Here is a 24913-nt window from a genome sequence, read left to right as displayed (position 1 = left end):
CCTTGTAATTAAATTTAAGCACCTGATATCCCAAACCTTTTCTGCTTAAAGTTCAGAAGCAGCTGTAGGCTCCCTGCTTTGTCCTGGTCTGCTGGCAACAGAGTCAGAAAACGAGGTTAACTAAATCACATTTCAACTTTATTATAAAATTATAAACCAAACTTCCGTACCAAAACTAGTTAAGTTTAACTATCGTAGTACCAAGAGGATTTAATAGAGATAACATGCCATTTCAAGTAGAATATTAACTTTAAAATATTTAGACTATGTACAGTGTACCTAAAGCACATAAATATTTCCATTTACTTTATTAGTTCGGATCACTATATTCCTTTGGATTATTAAACAGTTCTTCCAGATTTTGATTTTAACACAAGCAAAACAGTATGGTCAGAAAAAGGTGCTTTCCCCTTCAGAAAGCACATTCCAGACTGCAGCTGGGCACCTCTTCTCACTCATAGAATTTCTGCCATTGATTTGCAACTTGATATATCTACCATAGAAAATAAGTCTACCCTGTAGAAGCAGATCTGTCCCCAGGGGAATGATCTTGCTAAATACCCCCAGTCCTGAGTTATTGAAAAATGACAAATTCTCACAGTGAATTTACTAATGAGACTGTTCAAAGCTTTGTTTGTGTATTCTCTGTATCTCTTAAAGATTTCCCTGTGAAGCTCCTGAAGCATAAATAGTTAATGCTTACTACGCTTTTTTTTTTTAACATGATGCATTGAATTGTATCAGTTCTCATGCTGGAAGCTGTTAAACCTCAAGCCAAGTATTAGAGAACCACCTGAGCAGGGGAAGAAAACTCAGCATTTTTAATTGAATAAGCCTCAAGAGCTGTCCTGTTTTTATCAGGAAGTTCAGAGGCCACCTCAGCTGTACAGAGGCTGCCAGCTACTGTGTGATGGATGTCTTCATCTTGAGTCCCTGATCCCCACTTGTAAAGCAGAGCCCCTCTGCTCTGTGCCAGCTGAGGGTGTTGCTGCTCATGCACCATTAAAGATTGCATGTTAAATACTGCAGAAGTTGATTTGCTGTTATCTAACATTGCTTTTATAGATAGTAGATGGCTTTAATGATACTTCTGTAACTGCATTTCCACTACTCCAGAAGCTTTAAGTCAACACTTGTTTTATGCCATTCCACTCCTGACACCCACGCAGAGATTTAGTTTGAACCCTGAACGCTCACCACATGATGAAAGGGAAAGTTGGGCAGGAAAAGATCTGCAGTAGAAGGTACTCAAGTTCAGAAGGCATCGAAGTTGTGGAACTTCACGAGCCAAATGGACCAGCCATTTGCAGGCCGCTGCATGCCCATCAGTTTGCTCTAGCAAGGCTTCCAAGAGAACAAACCTGGAGGGTAGCTCCAAGGGCTTGTGATTGTCACCCGTCAGGCCACAGACCTTATCCACCTCCACAAGCAGAATGATCATGAAATACATACTTTTCTAAGCAGCCTTAATGCAGCAGGGCTGCAGTAAACAGAAGCTTTTGCAGCAATGCTCACTCACTTCTCATTTTATTGTTTCAAGGGAGATTAAGTTTGCCTCTGCTTTCTTTCAGGTCTCTCTTCTAAGGTCACCTGTACTTAACTATGATTGTGTAGCACTAGAAGTCTTACTCTAGCTCACAAAATCTTCTAAAATACTCAAGCTGTGGCTTCTTAGCTCCTTAATCACACAAAGTGACTGCTGACATTTATTGTAAGGAAACCTACGAAGTCAAACCAACAGCAGCAGACTGTATGTCCCCATACAGGGGCAAACACTGAACACCAGGCAAGGTAAAGCTGTGTGTTTCACAGTCGTTCACTACCCATTATTTTTTCAGTAATGCAGAGCCCATCTTTAAATAAAACAATACATTTTTCCTGTAATCCTACTAGGCTAGAATTAAGCTTATTCTGAAGATGGAAATCGGAGGCAGTCTGCCTGTCCTGCAAGCAAAAGAAGCTAATAAATTTAGGAAAAAAAGTACAATTTTATTCCTTGAAAACTAAGCGGTGGGTGTGCTGCCCACAACACAAGGGAAGTAGAGTCAACATTCCGTAGCAGCAAAACAGGTCACCTTTTGAGACCATGGTCTACTGTGTTTATTATTCAGTGAAAAATAAGAAGCTTCAGGATCTGTGGTGATAAGCTAGGCACCCATTTGTCTCCCACCTGGGGATCCAGTTAATCTAGAATGGAGACTGTTAATTATTTGTCTGCTGCTGGCAATAAGCTCCAAGGAGTCCAGGCACTGCGGTGTAAAACAATACGGTGGAAAGGGCACAGCCAAACGTGGCTCGAGCAAGCAATTCCCCAGGCTTCATCCTTCCCTCACTTCCAGCAGGGCCCACATCTTAATCTCTGACTTTCTGTAGCAACTTCACCCATTTCTCTAACAGCAGATGAGGCTTTAAGGCATCACCAGTCTTCCTTATGCACACTTAGGACTTAAAGACATGGACAGCCCTTATCACGTACTGCCTGCAGATGGGGCACTCACTCATTCGCTTTCCGCACTTGGTGCAAGTGACCATGTGGCCACATTCCAGCAGGACGCAGTCAATGGGTAAGTCCATGCAGATTTTGCAGAGGTTGTCCTCCATGCCAGGGAGCCCAGCACCACCTAAACAAGAAAAAGAGACCACAGTTTGCGTGAGAAAAGAAAGGGACATCACTGTGCCATCTGTAACTTGTCTTTATCCAGCAGCTTCTGATGTACTCTCACACTGAAGCTTTGAAAAATCCCATCTGCATCTATGTTCATGTGCTCCCATCAACAGCAAAGTAGGAAGCTTTAGCTTTTACAGAGCGTTTTCTGCACGATGGAAATGGATGTGGTACCACTGAGATAACGAGCAATGACGCAAATGAAGCAACATGAAGAATATTACTTACTGGTTTGATCATCAGTGTCGGAAACTGCAACATAAAAAGAGAAAATTGGTGAGAATAAGAGAAACTGGGAAGAAAGTTTCTCGAGCAGTACTGTCACTACACTTCAGCAGCCCCCTGCACCGGTTTCTTTGGTGTTAAACAATCTCACCCCCATTGCTGAACACAGCTGAGACATGCACACAAACGGGGAGCAGTAATCAAGGGGAAAGGATACGTTCTGTCAAAAGCACAAAAAACAGCAAAAGAAGTGTTTTACACTTCTACTGCACGTAGTTTGTAAGTATATGGTGTTTTTTGTTTTGTGGTATTGGTTTGTTTTTAATTACCAGAAACTGCACACTGGGACCTGAAAGTCAAGTCTTTTCACACACCACTGCCTTCTCATCAGTCAGCTGTGCAGGCAGAGCACAGGAAGATCCTTTTATGATAAAGAGAACAAAAGGAAAGCACAGGCAACCACTGCTGTTCAGCAGCAGGAGCCGCCCACTGACCACATGCCAGCTCTCAGCAGACCAGCTACATCTCAGTGGTTTATGGTAAGGCACTTTCCTGCTCCCTCTGCGAGGTAGCATGAGTCAAGTGATGAAAGCAGCTGCAGTCATCTGTAGTCACACTGAGCTGTTCCGTGCGCGATGCAGCGACCAGCACAATCTGCCACAGCTATACAAAATTCTGAGGTGGTTCTCCCTTATTGCTACTACAGCAAAGTCAGTCTCCCCAGCTAGCATAATGCTCTCCTCATTAACGCTTAAAAACTGATGAATAGTTGAGCTGCTTTCACTATAATGTGTATATTAGAACTTAAACCTCTATTCTCACTTGCAAGAAGAGATGTCAGATACAATTTACTCCCTTCTACAACCGTCTGTAGAAAAGGGAAACAGGTACACACTTGCTGAGTTTCTTACCTAGATGCTGAAGGTCTTTCTCTTTATAAAGCCGAGTCACCCTCTCTAACAGCTCCCACTTTTCACAGCAGCCTTTGTAGTTGACGAAGTTGCGAGCAAGAATTTCCTTCAGCTGCCGCACAGACAACTCACTGATGTCTCCAATGCTTGTTAGGTCAGAAAGAGAAGCCTTCCTCCCCTGCACCAGGTTATCTTCTGAGTCAGTAGACTGAAAGGGAAAAAACTTGGAATGATTCTTGCCCTCAACACCTAGCATTACAACTTACATGAACTTTCAACATGCACATAGTGGGAACTTAGCAGAAATACTAATCCTAGGATGGAGATGAATCTTTCTTATGGCAATAGCATCCATGTGACACCAGTTCTTTCTGTACGTGGAGGACAGGATGGTGCTAAAGAAGGGGGTTGGCAGGGTCTGGGGGTGCTCAGTCCAAATTGCTGAGTTCAGCCACCCATCTCTGTAGCAGTGATTCTGTGGTGGCAAATACAACCTGGGAAACCTGGTGTTCCTCGTTACTTCTCTCATTCTAAGACACACAAACCTGTGTCTCCTCCTCTGTTGGTGCTTCTGCTGCATTCTCAACTCCTGTCATACCAACTTGGCTTGGAGGCACATACCCAATTCCCTAAAAGAGGAAATAAAGCTTTCACCAACACCGTATTTCTGTTTGTCCAGAGGGAAATCAGCTTTACAATTTGCTATAGCCACAACAGACCCCGCACACCCACTGGACTGACAAATGGCAGCACAAGGGAGAAGCTGGGCACACTGGCAGAAGCATCCCCAGTGCAGCACATTGCACACCAGCTATCAGCACAGGGCTTTTCATAAGACCCCCTTTAAAACTACCCAAAGCCTACAAGACTTCAAAGTACCTGTACAGAAATACCTCCTCAGCTCTTACTGTACCAGATAAATAGGAGATACCAAGTAAAGGACCAGCACAAACAACGCTGGAGAAAGAAGGGGCAGTTGCTCTGATCATCTAACAAAGTGAAAGGAACTGCAGTGTAATTGCAGCTGGCTGGCCCTCAGCTGCCATTCCCCTCTGGTTTCTCTGCTGACAAATGAGGCTGTAACATTACCATCCCGCTTAGGAAGTGGTGACTTGCTAATGTTTACAAAACAAAAGAAGAATATCAACAATGAGGACCTGAACCACAGCAGGATGTCCTGTGAGTCAAGAAAGGAAGTCACAGGGCAGTAAGGGAAGCTGAAATGCGTTACAGGGCAGTAAGGGAAGGGTACAGAGTACAAAGGTAAAAAACTGGGATTGGCAACATCCAGAAAACTGGAGAATGAAAAGGCCCTTTAAATACTTGTGGGCTGGTTTTTTGTTTTTGTTAAGTCATTTCAGAAAGTTTTTTTTGCACTAGAGACATCTGCTGAGGAAACCGAAGGTACACAGTACATCGACTTTCACTGCTCTGGTCCAGAGGAAGTAAATATACCTATTAACTTATGTAATAGAACCAGGAGCAGATGTCAAACACTGTGTAAACTTCCCAGACCAGATAGCAGAAAGACAAACAAAGCAAAAATCAATTTAAAAAAAAAATGCAGACCTTTACAAAGTTCATCAGGACAACAGCATTCATCATAAACCGGAGACTAGCAACAGAACTGGGGTTTTGTCTTCCATTGATCTGGGTGCAGGTGACACTAAAAACCTTGCCCATCTCACAGCACACTTTCCCAGCACTTTCAGATGCAGGATTGCTTTGAACTGTGCTTGCACTCAAATTAAAGAACAGTGAGAACTGCATGCAGTATTAGATAAAATGGTTGTTAAGAAAGTTGTCAACATCAGCACAGAGACAGATCCGTGCACCTGCTTTTTAAGCAGGCATCTTTAATGTTAAACTTCCATGGCACAGTGCCTACTTGAAAAACCTCATCCAGCATCCTAAAACAGAGATGGACCACTTGGCAAAAGATGCTTCTGGTTAGAGACCGTACCTCTCGGTGTTCCTGAGCTACTGGACTTGAGATGGGACCTGCAGACATCGGGGACGCGTCGTGTGAGGTAGGAGATGCTGTGCTGGGTGGTGGGAGAATCACAAAGTCTTGCTGTCCAGAGGCACTAGTATTAAATGGGTTTGTTCTCATCGGATCCTCCTGGCTAAGTGCCGGCTGGTGGCCAAGAACCAGGAACACCAGGTCCTCCTTCTCGCGGCACAGCTCGGTGGAAATCTCACGGAGCGCCAGGTAGTCTCGCAGATCCTTCACCTTCATCTTGATCAGCTCTTCCCGCTGAAAAGCCGTGGCTCGGACACGCTGGCACAGGTGGCAGAGCCGGGGACCGCCTTCAGGCTGGCTCGAGCAGGATGTGCAGAAGTTCTTCTTACAGTCCAAGCAGATATGCTGGCAAAGAGAAGGAAACAGAATCAAACAGCCCTGCCGTGCCCTGAGACAGCGGCGCAGCGACCACAGCCGTGGCACCTGGAAGCCAAAGCAAGCTGTACCCTGTCAGAGCAACACCAGAGCCTTCTCATTTACAAGTGATGCCAAGCACGAATGGATGCTCCCAGATGAGGAGATGGACTGTTCCTAAGAGCAGGTCCTCACAGTTCTTAGCAAAGCACTGCTCACACCAGATTGCTGCCCAGGAAGGGATGCATTCTGAAATAACTGCGCCACGTTCATCCGGACCTGTTCATGCAGTTGAAGCCACAGATGAAATCACGAGATACCTGCAAGGCAGCTGCCTGCAGAGTAAAGCCCAGCCAGCTGTGCATTGCTTATAAGACACTGCTCTGTGCAGCAGGAAGGCTCTAGCATTGGAGGGAACTGCTTACAAACGTCTCCATTTCTTACTGCTTGCTATAGGCAGCTGCCTCCCACCCTTTCTTCCTCCCCAGTTCACTGCAGTCACCAAATGAATCTTTTCACTGTAAGAGGAGAAGGAGACAGCGAGGCCTACACTGACAGACAACAGAATTCAACACTTAGGCAACAAAACCAACTTATTTTATTCTTTATAATACACAGTGTGTGGAAATTGGTGCTAGGCAGAAAGCGTTGGAACTTTTGGAAATACTAGGCCCCAGATGTTTAAAAGCTTTTCAGATCAAGTTCTGCATGCATTAAGCAACAATCTTTGCTGATGCTGTCACCAGGGCTCGATTTTCAGGAGCTCCAACCACTTATACTGACTCCTGCAGAAACTGGTCAACGCTTGGGAAAGCCAAATCCTGCATTTTCCAATTGGAAAAGGCACTTCAGAGAGACACCATCAGCCACACCACTGCAGTTCTGGGCTGCAGCTGGTTTTTATCATTTACACCCTTTATTTCTACAGCTGCTTGGGACGGAGAAACAGCTTTCTCCCTTCTGCTTATGGCTCAGAGCACCCTTACCCTGCAGAGCGCTGCAAGGCAAAATGCCCAGGAAGACTTGGGGGAGTGTCAAATAGAAAGTGACTGGAAGAAAGAGCTCTACGAATTGCTCTCAGTGAATCAAGGACACTTCTAACATCACAATTCAAAGAAAGCGGACGTGTGCCGTGTTCGACAGGGTGTAACACAGCCCCTGCTAACAGAAGCTCCTCCTGAACCCCTCTGCAGCCTGGCACCCCCACAGGGCCAACCCACAGAATTCCCACTGAGCCACCGAGGGAAACTTCTGCCACAGAGGGAACCTCTGGTCTTGCAAACCTGAAGCTCATCTCAGAATTGCTTTTCTCTGGGGGAATGCCAAGGAAAAGCAGCATTCATCAGTCACAAACAAGGCAGGGAGCGCAGTCTCCACGCACCGTCCAGTTCTGAAAAACATTCTGCAGCTTGGTCGTTATGAAAAATGCATTTTAAAAGCTTTTAACTGACTTTTTTTTGACCCCAGGGTTGTAGGAGCAATGCAGTTACTTAGAGAAGTTTCATGATAGAGACAGAGCCTCTGGCTGTGCCTGGAGTGGGAGAACAAGCACTGCAGGAAGGCCAATTAATGGGAAGTAACCACACAGACAGCACCTCCCTCTCTCAGCAGCCCTCCCTCTGCAGGACAGCAGGAGAGCCGAGGGGGAAAAAACCAAGCAACCACACATATACATACACACAGTGCTTTCCTCTGGCTGGAAGGAGCCTTCCCCACGCTCACACACTCCCACGGGAACGCGCTCCATGGCCAAGGACCTTGCAGCCCCGAACTGTGCCTCTGTGCACAGATATCACACCCGTGAGCACGGTACCAAGGCTGCGTTTTGCAGTGTGCTTTCTCCAAGCAGCAGTGCCACAGCCAGCCCCAGTTACCTGTCGTGCACTCGAGATGTCAAAACACAACCAGGTCTCTGGCCATCAGCTCACCACCACTGCCCATCTTCACGGGAAGCTGTCCCAGCCCATGCTACACAATTCAATTTTACATCTTTTAATGATGCTCCAATAGTTACTTATGAGCGGAGCATGTATCTGTAAGATGCTCTTGTGTTCCCTACCCCACTCCTTTCAGTAGGTGCCACGCTACATGGAAATTAAAAATACCATTACAATTCAAATTCAAGTACTTAAAAATGCCATCATTCTCCCTTGATTTAAATTGAATTAATAATTTCTTAAGTTATCCATATGGTCTGCAAAGCATCAGGAATTCATTTTCTAACCACTATATTCCAGCACAAGGATTAGCTGGACACTAGAGTTCAGAAGTACTGCCTCTCCCGGGACAAAACACAGAGTTTTCTGTGGTCTTGTTGCATCAGAGCGATATTTCACACATGGCTTGGCCCATATCAACAGAATTAAAGAATTAAGACAGCTTACAAACATGTCAGTTTTTCCTCTAAGTTGTGTGTGCAGTTCTTTATGTCAAATCCCCATCTGGAGCCCTAGCAGCCTTCCTGCAGCTGCTCTGCATCACCACCTGCAGCCATCCAGCTCCAGTCAGCCCCAGAGATGCAGCCCAGCAGCTAGAGCAGAAATGGCCCATGGCTTCGGAGCCGCCTTCACGATACAGAATGTCAGCCTCACACTTTTGTACTGATAGCATTGAATGGGAGCAGCTCAGACAGAAGCACACACTGTACTGGGCTGTCCCAGTGACACAGCCAGCTCCATGAGAAGAGCAGAACTCTGCTGGGAGCTGAAACATCTCGTGTTGCTTCAGCAGATACCCAGCAATCTGCACACCAGAGGTTTACCTAGCCCCACAAGTCACTGTGTTTCCACATATCCAGAGCTTTACTAACGACATACACAAGACTCTGCTTCGCAAACAGCTTATATTGGATCACAGATTCCAGAAGATACAGTATAATCCACATTTAACTGCATGATTTATTTACATTTCAAGAGCAGAATCATCTCCACCCACTACTTGCTACAACACAAAGGAGTCAATGCAGGATTCAGAATAACTCTTTTTGCAAAGACCCCACAGGAACAGGACAGCACACAGACAACGCTGTGCACAGCCACGTGCAGTGCCTGCACTATTCCCAGCTGCCTCCGAGCCTGCCCACTGTCAGAGAAAAGTCTGAGAGCACACAGAGGAGGAGCACCCCAAAATGTCACTTTGTAGTGATTCCTGGAGCACTTCCCAGTGCAAAAATTCATCAACATCCCTGTTGTTCAAAGAGTAGAAAGCAACAGCTGGACCAAGACTTACCACTTCTCTATTTGCCAGCATGCACGAATATATCACACACTGAGGCAGCAGTTTGGACTCTGAACAGCTTTCTTTACTCAAAGCTTTTCCAAGCAGTATTACTGGGGTGTGGTGGTTCCTGTAGTGTCTGTGGCAGTGTTTGCTAATTAAAAGACCTTGTGGCAACAATTATTTTGGCATCAATATGCTCACAAATGAAGTCTACAAACAAGATAAAACAGATTAGGGTTTGGTTTTTTTTTTTTGCACCAAGCTTCAGCAGTGCAACACACAACCTCAGAAAACTGTATGGCTTTTAGCTTGCAACAGAAGCTTGGAAGAGATACATGGAGTTTCCTTTCCTGAAAGCAGAGATAACTACACTTAATGTTTTTTTTTTTTCCTTTTTCAGGGGCAAATTAAAAGCTAATGTTGAATGTAATGCTCCTCTAAGTGATTACAGCTAGGAAAGCCAAGCTAGAGCTTATGCCATCTTTAACAATGTCTGCTAACTGGAAAAGAACAGCTACAAGATACAGAAGCAAAGACAAGCTGCCTTTTCCCATATGGCACCCTCAAATCAGATGCCTCCAGCGCGCACCCGTTTCTCTTTATATTGGCCCTTTGTCATTAACGGGGAGTCAGAGGGCACAACACAAACTGACTGCTCCCTGTAGGCAGTGGCACCGTGCAGGGCTCTCACAACTCACCTTCCTCGAGGCGCTGTCGAAGTGCAGCCCGCACGCTTTGCAGCTCTGCTCGGAAGCGGTGGGTGATGGGAAGGAGCTGTACCCAGGGTTGGCGTAGGCTTGGGCACGGGCTCCCTGCGGCGGCTGCATCTCCTCGGGTGAGCCATCCAGGCAGAACCAGTTACAGCAGCTTGCCCACATAGTAACTGGAAGGGGAAAAGCAAGTAAGCATCAGTAACTTCGGAAAAAATCAAGTATTAATTTCCACTAACTTATATGGGAAAACAGTTGCGATATGAAACACGTCATTACTTGTTTGTTTTCTTGCAAGCCAAACAGTGACATACACACACACGCAGCCTAAAATCCCAATGGCTCAGTGCAAAATGCAGCTTTGCCTTCTTAGACCACCCATGTAGAAGCACTCCAGAAACACACTGCTGTGAATTTGCTCCGGGAGTTACAAAGGCATTCAAACTCATCCGGGCATTCCGTTTTCAGAGCACACCCCACGTGTCACCACGTTTCTGGTGAAACAGAGCACAAACTGCCTCCTCTGCACTTCTGCCTTCGCACTGCAGCCCCTGGACTGACACCACGACGCTGGAAGATGAGCTTAAATGCAGTTTTCTTTAGAACTATACATGAGAATGAATGAGAGCAGTGCAGGCTCTCAGCGCTCCCTGCAGACTCCGATGGCAGGGCTGCAGTGCCAGCCTGGCGCTCACTTCCACATGCCACCGCTGTCATCCTGAATAAGCAGAGGTGAGAACTGCTTGGTAAATACACAGAGAGGCATTCCGTGAGCTGCAATAACGCATCATCCACTTGTATGTGAAGTATGTATCACAATTGCAGTGCAGAGCTCATACTTCAGCCATCATACATTTATAAAAAAGTTACTTTATATGCATTGATTTTCAAGCAATTAGCCCTTCTCAGACATTAGCACATCCCAATATCATTCAAAACCACTGAATTTGTGTTTTAAATGGTGCTCTTTGGAGGTTTGTTCCTAGCAACATCGGATCTAAACCACTGGAGAGATCCCCATGCAGTGAAACAAGCATCCCCGGGCCCCGCAGCAGCGCAGGCCTGCGCCCATGGTGAGCACTCCTCTGCTTCAAAGACCTCCACAAACCAGAGGCCACCCACGATAGCACAACACACACACACACACACTACTGCCCGCCCCCAACGCTTTGTTTTTCCTACCAAGCCCCCTAATTCACTCTGGAACACTGCAATGTGTCAAACGTCGGGAAGAAAAAACAAGGCAGCGCACAAAGCAGGATGAAATAAGACAGCTCCGCATTCAGCTGATTGCTGTCATGGCTGGGATGCAGAAGGGCTGACAACAGCTACCGAGCAGGCTGCCCTGATCCTCGGGCCTTTTCCCACCGACACCTTCCATCATTAAGAGAAGGGAGCACGTGGAAATACGACAGCTGCTCATACAACGCAGGGACACGGCTGCAGCCTGCAATAGCATGTGTCAGGTTTTAATTACTTACAAACCTCTGCATGTAAGCTTGCCTGCACTCAGGGATTGGACTGACAAAGATGCTCTGCTGAAACCGCTTTGTGCTGATGTGTGACAGCCACACAACCAATTCTCCAGCAACTTCTTGAGGAAAAGATATCAGCCGTGCCAGCAAGTCAACACTGCAGGCAGCACTGACAGCAGCAGTCTTTGTTATTCTCAGACACGGTGCTCACAGTGGCCAAGGGCAGAAAATAGATGTTTTACCCACACAGCTGCAGGATGACAGCAGATCCTGCCTTCGGGAAAGCACAAGCTGAACTGAAGGCAAGCAGCAGGTAACTGAGGGCAGCCAGGCTGCCCTGCCCAGTGCACCTGCAGGACCTGTGAGAGCCAAGGGTGGGGGTACAGGATCAAAACCAGCCCTGCCTGGGTGTGCAAACACAGCCACCCACGTGGCAGCCAGCTCTACACATCTCCATGAGCTCTGTATGAACCTGCAAGCACTACTCCATCCCAGAGGAGATACCACCGATGTTCAAGTTTTCATCCCGTACACCAGAGATGCCTCATTATCTGTGCCTGGGTTTTGATGCTGTCTATATTCACTTAAAAAAAAGCATTTGAACTCAGGCTCTCACCATATCTGCTACTGTACATGCAATATTAATGCCAACACCTTCCTGGCTGGAGCAGCAGAGTCTACTGTCTACGTGCAGTATTTATTACACATGCATCGTGGATTCCTACCACAGGGTGGGCACTGGCTGTATGGGTTTATGTTTGAACAGGAAAAGGGAATTTTTTATAAGAGGGCAAACCATAAGGGACCAGAGCAAGCAAAACCAACATTCCTCAGAATCTTTGAGCTTTGGGCTCCGTTTAATAAAGCTCTGTGAGTGTGCTTGGCTGCCCAGGAACGCGGGGAAAGGAGCACGGTGGCACCAAGGAGACACTTGAGCAAAGGGATCAGAAGGAACAGTGCTCCTACAGCAGCTGATTTTGCTGCTACATGAGCAGAAGTCCCAACAAGTCCTCCTCCTCCTCCTCCTCCCAGGAGCCCTGCAGCCACCGCCGACCCTTGAAGTTACTGCAAACAGAGAAGGGTGCCAAAAAGGGAGGGAGATGCAAGGCAAAGAGCAACTCGGCTGCTGAGATCTGTTCAGAAAGCCCAACAGGTCACTGCGACTCAAAAACATTAATCTCTTCCTCCAGCATATTTTAAATTCTGATTTTTACCTTATTATTCCATGCCCTATCCCCTGCAAAATTCAACAGATCCCACTTTCATGAAGCCTGTTTTGCAATAGCTGAAGTATTTAATGAGTTAACTAGTTGGTGCCTCATTAAAAGCAGTCTATAATTGCTCATTAAGAAATAAACAACACGGGCTAAATCTGCACTGATGAAGGATGTACTGCTAAAATTAGTTCCACTAATAACCTACCACTTGAAAAGCAAAGTCACTGCTTCCTTGGGCACAAATTAGCATTTACCTGAGCAGGTTGTTCTGTAGCCCTGTTACCAAGTGACATTTACTCAGTTTATCAGCCTGTGTCACAGGCACACAGACCTGGATTATGATGAATGGGAGAAATCACACGCTGGGGCAGGAGGGGAAGTCAAAGGCAGCATTTGCAAGAGGCAGGCAGGCTGTGCCCTGAGCATGGCACCTGAACCAGCACAGAGGAAACAGGAGAGCCAGAACCAGCCTCTTCCAGCTAGCGGGAAGCACAGCTATCTCATTCAGCATGTGTGATGGCAGGTTTGGGTACACTGGTTTTCTTACCTAGGGATGGAAAAAATTGTATTTACAAGTAAAGGTACTAGTCCACATGTGCCTAACATATCCATGTTGCAAAACCACAAATATCAGAACCATATCACTACTGGAAACATGAGGGTTTGGGGAAAGAGACCGACATTTTGTTCTGGGAGGACTCAATGTTGCTCATCTCTACTCATCCAAGTATGCAACACTCACAGTCTTCATGAAGACAAACAATTGCTCACCAGTCTGATCTGCCACTTGGATGTCAGCCTAAGAAACTGGTCAGGAACAAAGAGCAGGGGCATTCCAGTCAGTCTGCAGCGAGCTCAGAGAGAAGCAGGCATCCAGGTTGTTTTGTGGTGGCTCATCAGGCTTCCACGCACCAAAGAGCGTATCTGCTGCACCTCCATGCTGCCTACACCTTTCCCCATCAGATGGGGAGGGCTGGTGGCTGGTAGCACAGCTTGTACTTCTGGGTAATCCATCTTCAGCCCCTCTAGCAGCCACAGCCATGCTTGTGCAGCTCGGAGGAGCAGGTGGGAAGGCTGCTGCAGGTGGGAGCAGCAGGCACATGCATCCCAACGCGCCCAGCCAGGGAAGGAGCACAGCTCTGGGCTGCTCCTCAGAGCACGCAAGCCCAGAGGACAGCAACTTGGCTGCACACCAGCATTTTAATCAAGGAAGTGACATCCATTTACCACAGAGCAGAAAGCAAACAGCGCAGCCCATCGGGGCAGGGCACGATGGAGCTGGAGCGAGGCCCCAGCGCTGCTCTGCCAGAGCACAGCCACGCTCAGCTGTCACTGCTTGCAGGAGAAGCACCAAAGGATTTCCTAGTTACGCTCTACAAGGGACACCATTGCCCAAAGACCCCTTTACATTGGTGTCTGCTTAGTGTACAGTGGAGTAAATCATCTGCACTGTAAGCATTTAGAAAAATTAAGGATTAGAGATCTGAAATATACAGGAAAATATGGCAGGAGTCCAAGAATACTTCATAGCTTTATCAGTGCTCACCAGCATTTGTGTTACAAACAGTTTGCAAGCAGGCTGTGCCCAACACTTGCTGCTGTTCTGTTTGTTAGAAGTGTGAAGGGGAAATCATCAGTGCGAGCACCCACGCCCATCAGCAAACCCCCCAACACTGCTACCAGCATGAGGACCTACACCTCCAGCAGCTCTCTGAAACCTTTTCCTTGGGAAACTGGAAGAATGCTGTTAGCAAGCTGAGGGATTCCTGCAGCACTGCATGGGAAGCTGGCTCCAAAGTCCCCCAGCTCCCAGGCGTGCACTCGAGCTGCACCATGCCCACCCAGTGTCCTGCTCCACAGCACAGGCTGTGCAGATGACTTTGCCCAATTCCCATACGAGGACTTTGGAAATCCTGTTTTGTTTTAAAAGGAACTGGTACCTGGGGTGTGTATTATTTCAATGTAAACTATTTATTTTGACCTAAAGTCGCACTGCACGTATTGAGAAATATTTAGATAACAAAGTTCTCCTTGCTATTAACTCTAATTAGGTTTCTAGACATCTGCCAAGATGGCAATGCAACAACAGCCTGCTTTTTCCCCTTGCAAAAAGTCAGTGACATTCTTTCAGCAAGTTAGCACAAAACAAGAAAACCCTAGCACTTGCCACCACCAGACTGACTCGTCCTAGGCAAGAATTTGTCTTACCTGTTTTGTCTTAAATTCCTTTACCTCAAATTATTCGGAGAGAGGAATGGAACTGACAGCCTGTCCCCCTTCCAACACAAGATGTGATGTACTCTCTCTCATCAGCTCAACATACACATCCCTGAGATGAGGTCAGCTGCAACAAACAGCATCAACTGAGTCAAAAAGAGAAGAAAGAAAACTCTGGAAAAAGCTTAGATTCCAAAGCACTCCATTTTGTTACCATACCTGCCTGGCACCCTGTGTGCGTGTACCCGCAGCCGTAGTCTTTATCCCAAATGCAAAAGTGAAAGCAAAAGGGGAAGCCCTGCCAGAAGCGCAGTCAACAGCCCAGAAACCCAAGATGTCTACATACTATTTCCATCAGTACTTTTCACGGTAGGACAAAATTGACGCTGGCTTGTGCTCTGACATTTTTTCCTCTTTTCCTTCACAGCATCCCAAGTCTTTCTTGGATTTTGTTTCAGCCAGCTGTTTTTTTTTCAGGCTGCCAGAGCTGCAGTGGCAATATATAGCAGTGAACTGCTAAACGAAAATCCAAAAACTTCAAATAACCTCATGGGTTCAGAGGAAGAGGTTCGAACGACCTCAGCTTCCAACAAGGAAAAGCCAATCACCACTGCATGGCTTTAGTGATGCTCCTCCGGGTGGGGGCAACACAGAACTGGAGAAGAAAGGGGAGGAGAGGATGGCACATTATGGGTATCTTCATCATACCACTGAAGTTCCCACTTGAAATAGAAAGACATCGAGCTACATCTATCAACATTTTTGGGCCAAGACCACAGCACAATGTCTTCCATTTTGACAAGAGGTCTCGCCTCAACTCAGTGAGTGACACGTTCATCAACAGTTAATCTTTGGAATGAAGCACAGCGGTACAGGGGAGGCTGAAAGGAAAGGAATGAGGCATCACCCCAGGCAGAGCTCCCCTTACTTTAGCAGGATGGGCGCACAGCAAGCAAGGTGCATCTCACCACAAATTACTGTGAGGAGTACTCAAACTCCCTATCCCAATTAGGGCATCAAGTACAAGGACTTGGAGAGATGAAGTACCCTAGAGTAGCTGCTCCCAAAATAGAAAGCTTTAAGCACAACCTCAAGCCTTGCAGTTTTACTCATCCAACAGCTGAGCTTCTCTTGGAGGTGGTACTGTATTAGCATTCAGAATTACATTAAGTTTGTCTGAAATTGGGATTGTAATTGGCATCAGCGCTCTCAAGACCTGCTCTCTCTGTCTCAGACACCCAGGATCAGGAACTCTTGCTGATGAGCTACAGAGCCAGCTGGAAACCTCCTAAACTACTTCTCATGGGAAGTTTGAGATTTATTACTTCAGCAGAGCACTTTAAATCTTTTTTTAGAAATCAGAAGATAGCCTCAAAATTCCCAGCACACAAAGTCTACTCCTTCCCCCTCAATCCACAGACTTGTAGTAGAAAAGACAACATAAAACCCAAGGAACCCATACGTGTAAGATGGATGACACTACAGTAAAATAGCAGCAGATATCTGTGCAGACTGGTAGGCAACCTCTCACCTGTTCAGCTGCAGCCAGAAAAAAAATACTGTTTTTATTTGGGTAGGCTGAAAAAGATTTGAACGTATGTAATTTAGGCACATCACAACAAGTACAAACACCACTAACTCATTTCTTAGAGATACTTATCCCGAATTAACCTGAATTCAAAGCCAAACCAGGTGCTGAGATAGGAAAAATGCCAAGTTTTCAGGTTGGCTATTAGGAAAAACTTAAATCTCTAGAAGAGTAGTCAGGCTGCACAGGGAGGTGGTGGTCACTGTCCCTGGATGTGTTCCAGAGCCATGGAGATGTAGCACTGAGGGATGTGGTCAGTGGGCATGATGGGCTGGGGTTGGAGCTGAGGATCTGAGAGGTCTTCCCCAACGTGAATGGTTCTATGATCACAGCTGGAATAGTATGATAGCTCTGTTCTCCAGTTTGCTGGAATATCTCTGGGTTTGCCAGCAATTAAAGAAAGGAGGGCACAGGGTATTCTGCAGCACTGAAGAGCAAGAAAACTGAATACAAGTATTGTCATTGAGACAACAAAGGAATGTTGAAACCCAAAAATCAGTTCATTTATGGCTTAGTCACCTCATCTGCAGGCAATGACAGAAATACCCTGTGGGGATACAAGAAAGACTACTCAGAGCAGAAGCTGTGGAGCAAGATAAATGGCATGAGAAAGCAAGGCTGAGAACCAAGGAGGTCTCCAGAAGAAGAGAAAAACAGAAGGAATGTCTCATGGCTCTGATTGGACAAGTGCCTGTATGCACAGTTAAGAAGTGTTTGTGGAATACCTTGTTCACATATAACTGTGGATGGGAAAGTTGTGAAGGTGGTCAGGAGAGCTAAGAATAGAAACTTGTGAATGGATGTAAGTGTGGTGAGAACTTGTAATAAATGATTTGGATTGTTCACATCTGAGTCCATGCCTCAGGTGCTGCAATACCCACCCTTGTTTGTGGTAAGCTGGTAAAGGTGAAGGCTTAAGAGATACTTTGAAGTTCTCTTAAAGCATTTCCATAGATATTAACAATAATTTTTGTTCCAAACAACCTCCATCTAGCGCTGAAGCATTTGAAATTGAAACTTGCTTACATGCAACCCTGTATAAGAGCTTGAAAACTGAGGGAAAGTGCAGGCCTTACCACCCATGTCTGCCAGCAGAACTAACAGGAACTACTTACAGCAGTCAGCAGGAAGGATGATGTAAGGCAGCCCATCTCCAACCACCTGCAGGACCTGCTCCTAAGGCAGAAGGGTTCTCAAGCTGGCAACTGAACAATGGCAGCAGCCACGTAACCATGCCTCTCTTCTTCCTTCAGCCTCAACCTCTGCAGAATGTTTAGGATCTGTAACCCCAAACCACTGCAGACTGAAATCTTAATTTGTTCAAAATATAACACCAAAGTAACCCCAGCAACCATATCGCCCACTGTGTTCAGATAGTGAATAGAAGGGTAACATCCCAAGGAGATGCTGGCAGAGCTCACCTACACTATCAGTACAGACCACTTGACATTCAAGGAAACATTTCTCTCCCTTACAGCTAAATTCATGATCAAAAAAAAGAAAGCTGTCTTCCTTTATTGCTGTAATACATAAGTAGAGATGTAACAGAGTATTAAAGCTCTGGGCCAAACACTTAAGAATCCATGCAAACTGCCAACACACACAGGGCAGTACATAACTAAGGCACAGCTGGAATTTACAGTGACCAAAGCAGAGAGTCAGGCTTGCTGAACATGAAGGGGTTGTTGGATCCTACCTGTAGAAAATACATAGAAAAGACTGAGGAGATGTTAAGTAATTAAAGCTTCAATCAGCCTTTAAGAACTCGTATCCTCCAGACCCCAAACCTTTGTCACCAAGAGGAAATCTCCCATATATGGCCCAAGCAGACTCGGTCCACGTTCCAGCTCGTGGCTCTTGGCAAGCGTGAGCATTCAGACATCCTGAGTCAGTGCTCCAGAGATCATGGGGTTTTATAAACCAACAAAACTGTTTCGCTTCAGCTGTTGGGCTTGGAGCCCTTGTTTTGTTTTTAAGTTTGCTCTGGTTTGGAGTTAGTTTTTTGCATTTTTTCCCCCCCTCTAAACTTTGCAGCACACAAGCATCACCCAATTTTCATTTTGCTGCTCAGAAACCAGAAGGAGCACTTATTTTCCATTCCAGATGTGTTTGTTTGTAAAATGACAGACAAGTATCAGACCACATCCCAGTGCTGGGGCATTAAAAGAAAAAAAAACACATACCAACTATTATGGAAGTTGAGAAGAGATATTGAACAGCCTTGTACTTTCACACCACCTATTAACAAGGAGTGCTTTAAATAAATAAACCCAAACATCCTCAGTGCTGCTCCCAGATCCCAAGCATAACTTTGCAGCATTCCAGCCCCAGCAGAAAACTCCTGCTCCCATCCCGAGTCCTCCTGCTGCTGCTGAACTTTTGGACTCAGGAACTGCCCCATTTTTGATTACATATGCAAAAAAAATCAGACACCATTTATTGCTACTTAAAGAAAAATAAGACCTAAAGTTCAACAGGCTCCATTAGGAAACTCCTTTCGGATTAGTCATTGAATAAATAACAAGGGACAGTTAGGGGGTGAGGATTCCTGGTTTCCATTTCCAGCTCTGCTGCAGGCGACCTCTGCATGTTGTCACTTCAGTTCTCTGTGCCTCAGTTTCCCCTACACAGTGGAGATAATGGAACCGAGTGACAATTTATTTCTTCAATACATTGCTATGTCCACAATGGAGTTAGATACTTTTGGAGAAACACCGCAGCTCGCAGGAGTCAGGCATTCTTAGGAAGAAACACTGACAGTGCATACACACTTAGGACCTCCCTACACTTCCACAGAGCATCCTAACTATGTAACTTACAACAAAACATAAGAAATTTAAAAAACACATGGGCAGGAAAAGGTGATTTGAAGGCTGGCTTTATGTTTCGGATAAGCGCCAAAGATGATGCCAGTCTAGTTAGTTCCCTCATCTTTCCTGCTGGGGCTAGTTGAACTCTTTGTAGAATAACTACAGAGTTAGATTTATGGTAACACGAAGAATGAAATACAGCCCAAAGAGTTTGTTTGTACTTAATGGAGCGTTTCAGCTTCAGAAACAGCTTCACTGACATATTTCACCATGTCAAAAGAGAAGAGACATTCTTGGTGCTTGAGAAAGAATAACCTCTGAAGGAGGCAGAGCACTATCAAATCACTGTATAGGAAAACACGGAGGATTTCAGACTTCAGATGTGTTACGGATGCTGTAGAAATCCCCTTTTATTTGAAGTTCAGAAGGTTTGCTAAGTACTTGTAGGCTTTTTCCTTCGTAACAAGGACTCAGGCTGACGGGCCAAGCATACAGCAGACAGGAAGAGCCGGTCTCCTTTTCTTCACATTTGTTTTCAATCAGCAGAAATTTAGGAACTACAACCACGCATTCCAGATCTAATTTCAAGCTTGCATCTGTTATCCAGGCAGAGCAATAAAAGCCTTACCTTGTATTATTAAGCGGCCCATCCCAACCTAAGGAACAAGCTCGGGCTCCCATAGCGTTACCTTCCTAAGTCACACGGCTTTCACCAGCTTGAAAACCCAGCAAGGAGACAGGGCTCGTTCCAAGGACGATCACCTTACGTCGCTGCACAAAGCGAGCTCTTTCACAAACCAGGCTTGGGTTTGGCCTACCTTTTGTGGGATGAAAAGGCTTCATTGTACGCTGCTGAACACGTTGTTTAAGAGTGTGATAGAAACGACATCTACCATAGTAAAAGGGTGAACTGAAACTAAAACCCATACAACCGCAGTAAGCTGTTACTTAGCATCTCTAAAATATGCAGTCTGAAACTCTTTAAATAGGTTTTCACCAAGGAAAGGTTCAGAGATGATATCAGCACCGCTATCAGATAAAGCTCTCTGCAGGTTGAAGCTGTCTCCCAGGGCAGATGCCAGCCCACAAGAAATGCTGCAAGTGCTTGGCTTTAACTGCCCCGCTTTGCTGTGTACAAGCAGTCATTCACCGGCGCTTTGAATTCCAGCTGCATTCCCTATGCACATTTTGTAGGCATTGCAATTCAGCGTGGAGACGCCAGCAGCAAGCTAAACAACATTTCAATTCTTTTCAGGAATGTCACTCTGGGTGAAGTAGGAAATAACTGAAATGAGAATTTCAATTGCAAAAAAAAAAAAAAAAATCAGGCTGGGAGTTATCTTCACCTCAGAGAAGCTAGTACTGAGAATGATAAGGGCGGTGAGGCACTGCACAGGCTGCCCAGAGAGTGATGATGCCCATCCCTGCAGAGCCCCAGGGTCAGGTTGGAGGGCTCTGAGCACTGATGGAGCTGTGGGTGCCCCTGTGCATTGCAGGCAGTGGGACCAGGCGGCCTTCAGGGATCCATTCCAACTCAAACCCTTCCGTGACTCTACAACAAGCACCAGGAAGAGAAATAGCGAGAAGGCTGCTGAAAAGAAAAGAAGCTTGAGGGTTTTGAGTCTATTTTCATCAATGCCGCATCACCTCCTTCTCACATTTCTCCTGCACAGGACATTACTCATCTCACCTGGGAGGCTGTGCACAGACACACAACCAAAGACTGCATCTGAGCAACCCACACAGAAATACAGGCAGGGACCGATGAGCCTCGTGCTGGGAAACAGACGGCGTGAGTTACACCAGTGTCAGCCTCTGGCTGGGGGAAACCCGAGTCCCGCGCTCCTCGAGCACAAACCTCTCTACAAACACCGCCTTCAACTCCCCATTTTTGATTATACACTCAAAAGGGACTTAGAAATCTCCGCTTTACATGGAATCTGAAAAATAAACTGTTTCCCAGCTATTTGGTAACGCTTGTGCAATGGCTGCAAGACAGCCCGTGCTTTGGACAGCTGTGCGAGCGGCCACAGAAGCTGCGTTTCAGAACAGCCCAGCCTCGGAACAATTGAAACTTTCTCCAGGACGAAGTCCGCACACAGAGCGCAGTGTTCCCCCGCGACCGCACAACAGCTTCATTATTGTTTAACCACTGAAAAACAGCTCTGACAATCTATCAAGCCTGACATCTCGGCTGCCTCAGCAGGCCAGGCGTGTATAGGAAGGGGCTCCAGGATCCAATAAGGAAAATTATTTTGTTAATCTAAACAGAGGAAGCGTTTCTTTCGGGGGGGAGGAATAGTTTGCCATTTTGAAATCTGTTCTGGAAACCAAGGGCCTGTTTGTCCTCGGAGTTATCATATGCAAGGATCTAGAAAGGAAACTATTCCATCCAATGAATAAAAGCTCCATTTTAAAGAAGAGTATAGAAACACAGCCAGGCAGTCCCATAGAGGGGAGCGCCCTGCGGAACAGCAGCACTCCCAGCCCCACTGTGCTCCCTCAGCACCAGCCTTGAGATGGAAGGAAAAGACCCCACACAGACACTGCTTGCCAGCTTTCTTCAAACCATCTCCCACAACATTCTGAACATAAAAAGGTGTCAAGAGGAAAAAAAAAGCTGATATAAGTATTTGAGCCTACACAAATATGGTGTAAACATTCTTATTCTGAGATTTTTTTGGCAGAGAGAGGTTCTGCTGGAGCAAGAAGCCTACCTGAGGCTGAAGCGAGAACCTCGAGGAGCACTGATGTGAAGAATTCCTTGATGTTACTGATACCAAGAAGAATAAACAGCCTCTCAGCAAGCAACAATTCTTTTCAAAGGAAGTACCTCATGGGAACACAGATTTAAGAAGCCAAGGAGGGCTTTCAGAAGTTGGAACAAGCTCTCTCAGCAGAGATGGATGAAAGATCTCTCTGGATGAGAAAGGGGAAAAAAATAATAAGAAAAAGTGCGTTCCTGATCTGACAGCCATACTCTGTCTCTTACAGAAAACTCAGTTTTTCCAGCCTGGCAGTGTTCTCTGAAGACTGAATAACCAACTTCAGGGGGTTGTACCATCTGGTGACAAAACCTGGCCTGCAGACAAGTGCTGCTTCTGACATCAATTCAGGGCAGTGCGACTCTCCCACTCCGGCTCTCCCCCCACCTGTGAGATGCAGACCGCAGTTACTCATCCTGCAGAGTGTTCTGGCTCCCTGAGCGCCAGCTGGTGCGAGCTCAAGACACTAATCTCTGCCTTCTTGCCACGACCTTCACCAGGAAGCAGAGGAAAACCAGCACGGTACAGCAGATCCAGATAGGTGTTGTCAGGATAAGGACTGCAAGCTGGGACACAGGGGTTGGGTGGGGTTTTGCAGGAAGCAAATTCATGCCATGCTCCTGCCCCAGATCAAACTACAGAGAAGCAGCAGGTTCCCCCATGCTCATTAACACACCTGCAGCTCCTCTCATCCAGCTCAGGGGCAGCTCCTGAACAGCTGCGCCCCAAGAAGGGATGTGCAGACACTTCATCCCTCTTCCATCAGATGTTACATTAATCTCTCTCTCCCTTCCACCCCTAAGCACTATGCAGCTGGTTCAAAGGCACAGGAGTTGCTCATTTCTTATCTTTGGATCAGGCTCCATACTCCTGAGGGCCTTTCAGAGAGCAGACACTCCAAGATATCCAAGATACAGTGCACTCCAAGAGGGGGAAAGGCAACCTACACCTAATGAAAGGCATCTTCTCCTCCACGTATTTCAGCAAAAGCAATGGGCACTGCACAGGGACAGCACTTCCCCTGGCTGGAGGTGAGGATGCCGAGCGCAGCTGCGCTTCAGGCACAGCCCCAGGTGAGGCAGCGAGAGGAGCAGGAGCAGAGAACCACAACAGATGAGTGTGTGACAGCCTGCCCGCTTCGCAAAGCTGCTGCAAAGTCTGAAGCACTGCTTTTAGTAACCCTTCTATGTGTAGCACTGGAGATTCATGCTCTAGCCTGAGAAGTCTGCATCTAAACTATGGCTTTAAAGCTATTCCAATTCAACAGAAACTTGAGCTGTTAAGCAGTTATCCATGAACACCAACATGATGGCAATCAGCTTTTAATTAAGCCCAATTGCTACCAGGCAGGGGGAGGCCCGCACCACAGAGTGCTACAGCTGGGGAGCTGCAGCAGGGTTCAGGCAAGCTGAGAGAATTGTCCCTACTAGAGAACACAACAATAGCCTGAGCGAGTCATTTGCTTTCATTAGGCCCAATTGTTCTCCTGAACATAATTATGCTTACAAAAGCAAAGGTCCCTGAGAACGAAGAGATCTTCCTCCCAACCACTATGAAAGCAAAATGGGCTAAGGAGATAGCATTGTGTGATGGAGCACGACAGGACCTAGAAACCATAAGGAAGAACATTCAAAGCCAACAGCTTCGTGTTCCACGGCTCAGCTCTGCAAAAAGCAGGTGGCAGTGGAAAAGACAAGGGGTCAATATTATTTTTTTTATATCATATACGTGCCTTAATTACCACTTGTTTTAAAATCTAAGGGTCACAGTTTTTAAGCTCAACCCGCTGCATTGTTAACGCACAAGAAAATGGCAACTTCAGTCACACCTGCCATATCCCACCCTCACTAAATGGAGAGCTGAAAAAGAGTCGCACAGAACAGTCAAACAACCAGAAGGGACCCACGAGGACCACAGCGTCCAAGCCCCGAGCTGCGCAGCACCGCCCCACGAATCAGAGCACACGCACAGGAACCACAACCAGCTCGGAAAGAGGGAGAAGTGCCACGCTGCCCTCACACGGCACCACGGCCGGGCCGAGAGACACAAAAGAAAACACTTCCATGCCCCGGCAAGTCACACATTACCTTGACATACCTTAATCAGAGAACTGTAACGCTAAAACATCCCTAACGACACGTTAACGTCTCACCTATCTCCGCAGCACCCCGGGAAGCCCTCCGGGGCACTGCAGCTCGCCTCCCCGGGCCTGCGGAGGGCCGACAGGTGCCAGCCCGCGGGCAGAACCGCCGGGAAGGAGCGGAGAGACGCCCTCAGCCGCACAGGAAACGCCGCGAGCGGTTGGCAGGAACGCGCTGAGCCCAGCGGGCCGGCAGCTCCCGGTTTCGGAGCTCCCCGTGCCGGGCACGGCGGCCCAGCCCGCAGCCCTCGGAGACCCCACCGAGGCAGATCCGTGCCCCTCGGTCCCGGGCAAGGAAGCCGGGCCGGCGCTCCGAGACCCGGGCACCGCTCCCCGGCAGCCTCTCTCCCCGCTCCGAGCGGCCCCCGAGCCCCGCCGCTTCACCTGTCCCTCAGCGAACCGTCCCGCGCCGGGCCCCGAGCCGGCCCAGGCCGCGGCTTCTCCCCGAGCACTGCGCTCCGCGCGGCGGCGGCGCTATGGCAACTGTGCGCCCAGGCCGACCATAGAGAAGGCGGCCAGAGCGGCGGCCGTAAAGAGGCGGGGCTGCACGCCCCCCCACGGCCCGCCCCCCTGCGGCGCGGAGGTCTCCCTGGC

The 24913-nt window shown here is 47.1% G+C and overlaps 1 protein-coding gene across 5 annotated transcripts; it reads right to left on the bottom strand.

Annotated features, from left to right (window-relative positions):
- RFFL (ring finger and FYVE like domain containing E3 ubiquitin protein ligase) lies at window positions 117-24860 on the bottom strand. 5 transcript variants are annotated; one of them, XM_021415436.1, is made up of 8 exons: window positions 15236-20162; window positions 15008-15143; window positions 10096-10280; window positions 5765-6169; window positions 4347-4430; window positions 3802-4009; window positions 2894-2917; window positions 117-2621 (listed from the first exon to the last, which is right to left on the bottom strand). In XM_021415436.1, the coding sequence occupies exons 3-8, from the start codon at window positions 10273-10275 to the stop codon at window positions 2440-2442; spliced, it is 1083 nt and encodes a 360-aa protein (XP_021271111.1). In that variant the 5' UTR covers window positions 10276-10280; window positions 15008-15143; window positions 15236-20162; the 3' UTR covers window positions 117-2439. The 5 variants fall into 5 exon arrangements, with proteins under 5 accessions (XP_021271111.1, XP_021271109.1, XP_021271110.1 ...); XM_021415434.1 differs by lacking the exons at window positions 15008-15143; window positions 15236-20162 and adding an exon at window positions 24704-24860; XM_021415435.1 differs by having other exon boundaries at window positions 15008-20162.

This window comes from Numida meleagris, chromosome 18 (genome assembly GCF_002078875.1).
Source record: "Numida meleagris isolate 19003 breed g44 Domestic line chromosome 18, NumMel1.0, whole genome shotgun sequence".
Taxonomy (NCBI): domain Eukaryota; kingdom Metazoa; phylum Chordata; class Aves; order Galliformes; family Numididae; genus Numida; species Numida meleagris.
This window is presented reverse-complemented; position numbering and strand designations above follow the sequence as displayed.

What these genes read in the sequence shown, in the direction of transcription:
- RFFL (XM_021415434.1), bottom strand. Translation starts at nt 10,275, where the DNA reads ATGTGGGCAAGCTGCTGTAACTGGTTCTGCCTGGATGGCTCACCCGAG. An exon ending in CAACAGAGGAGGAGACACAG is followed by an intron (nt 4,010 to 4,346) that starts GTTTGTGTGTCT and finishes TTTCCCTTTCAG; the next exon opens with TCTACTGACTCAGAAGATAA. An exon ending in CGACACTGATGATCAAACCA is followed by an intron (nt 2,622 to 2,893) that starts GTAAGTAATATT and finishes TTTCTTGTTTAG; the next exon opens with GTGGTGCTGGGCTCCCTGGC.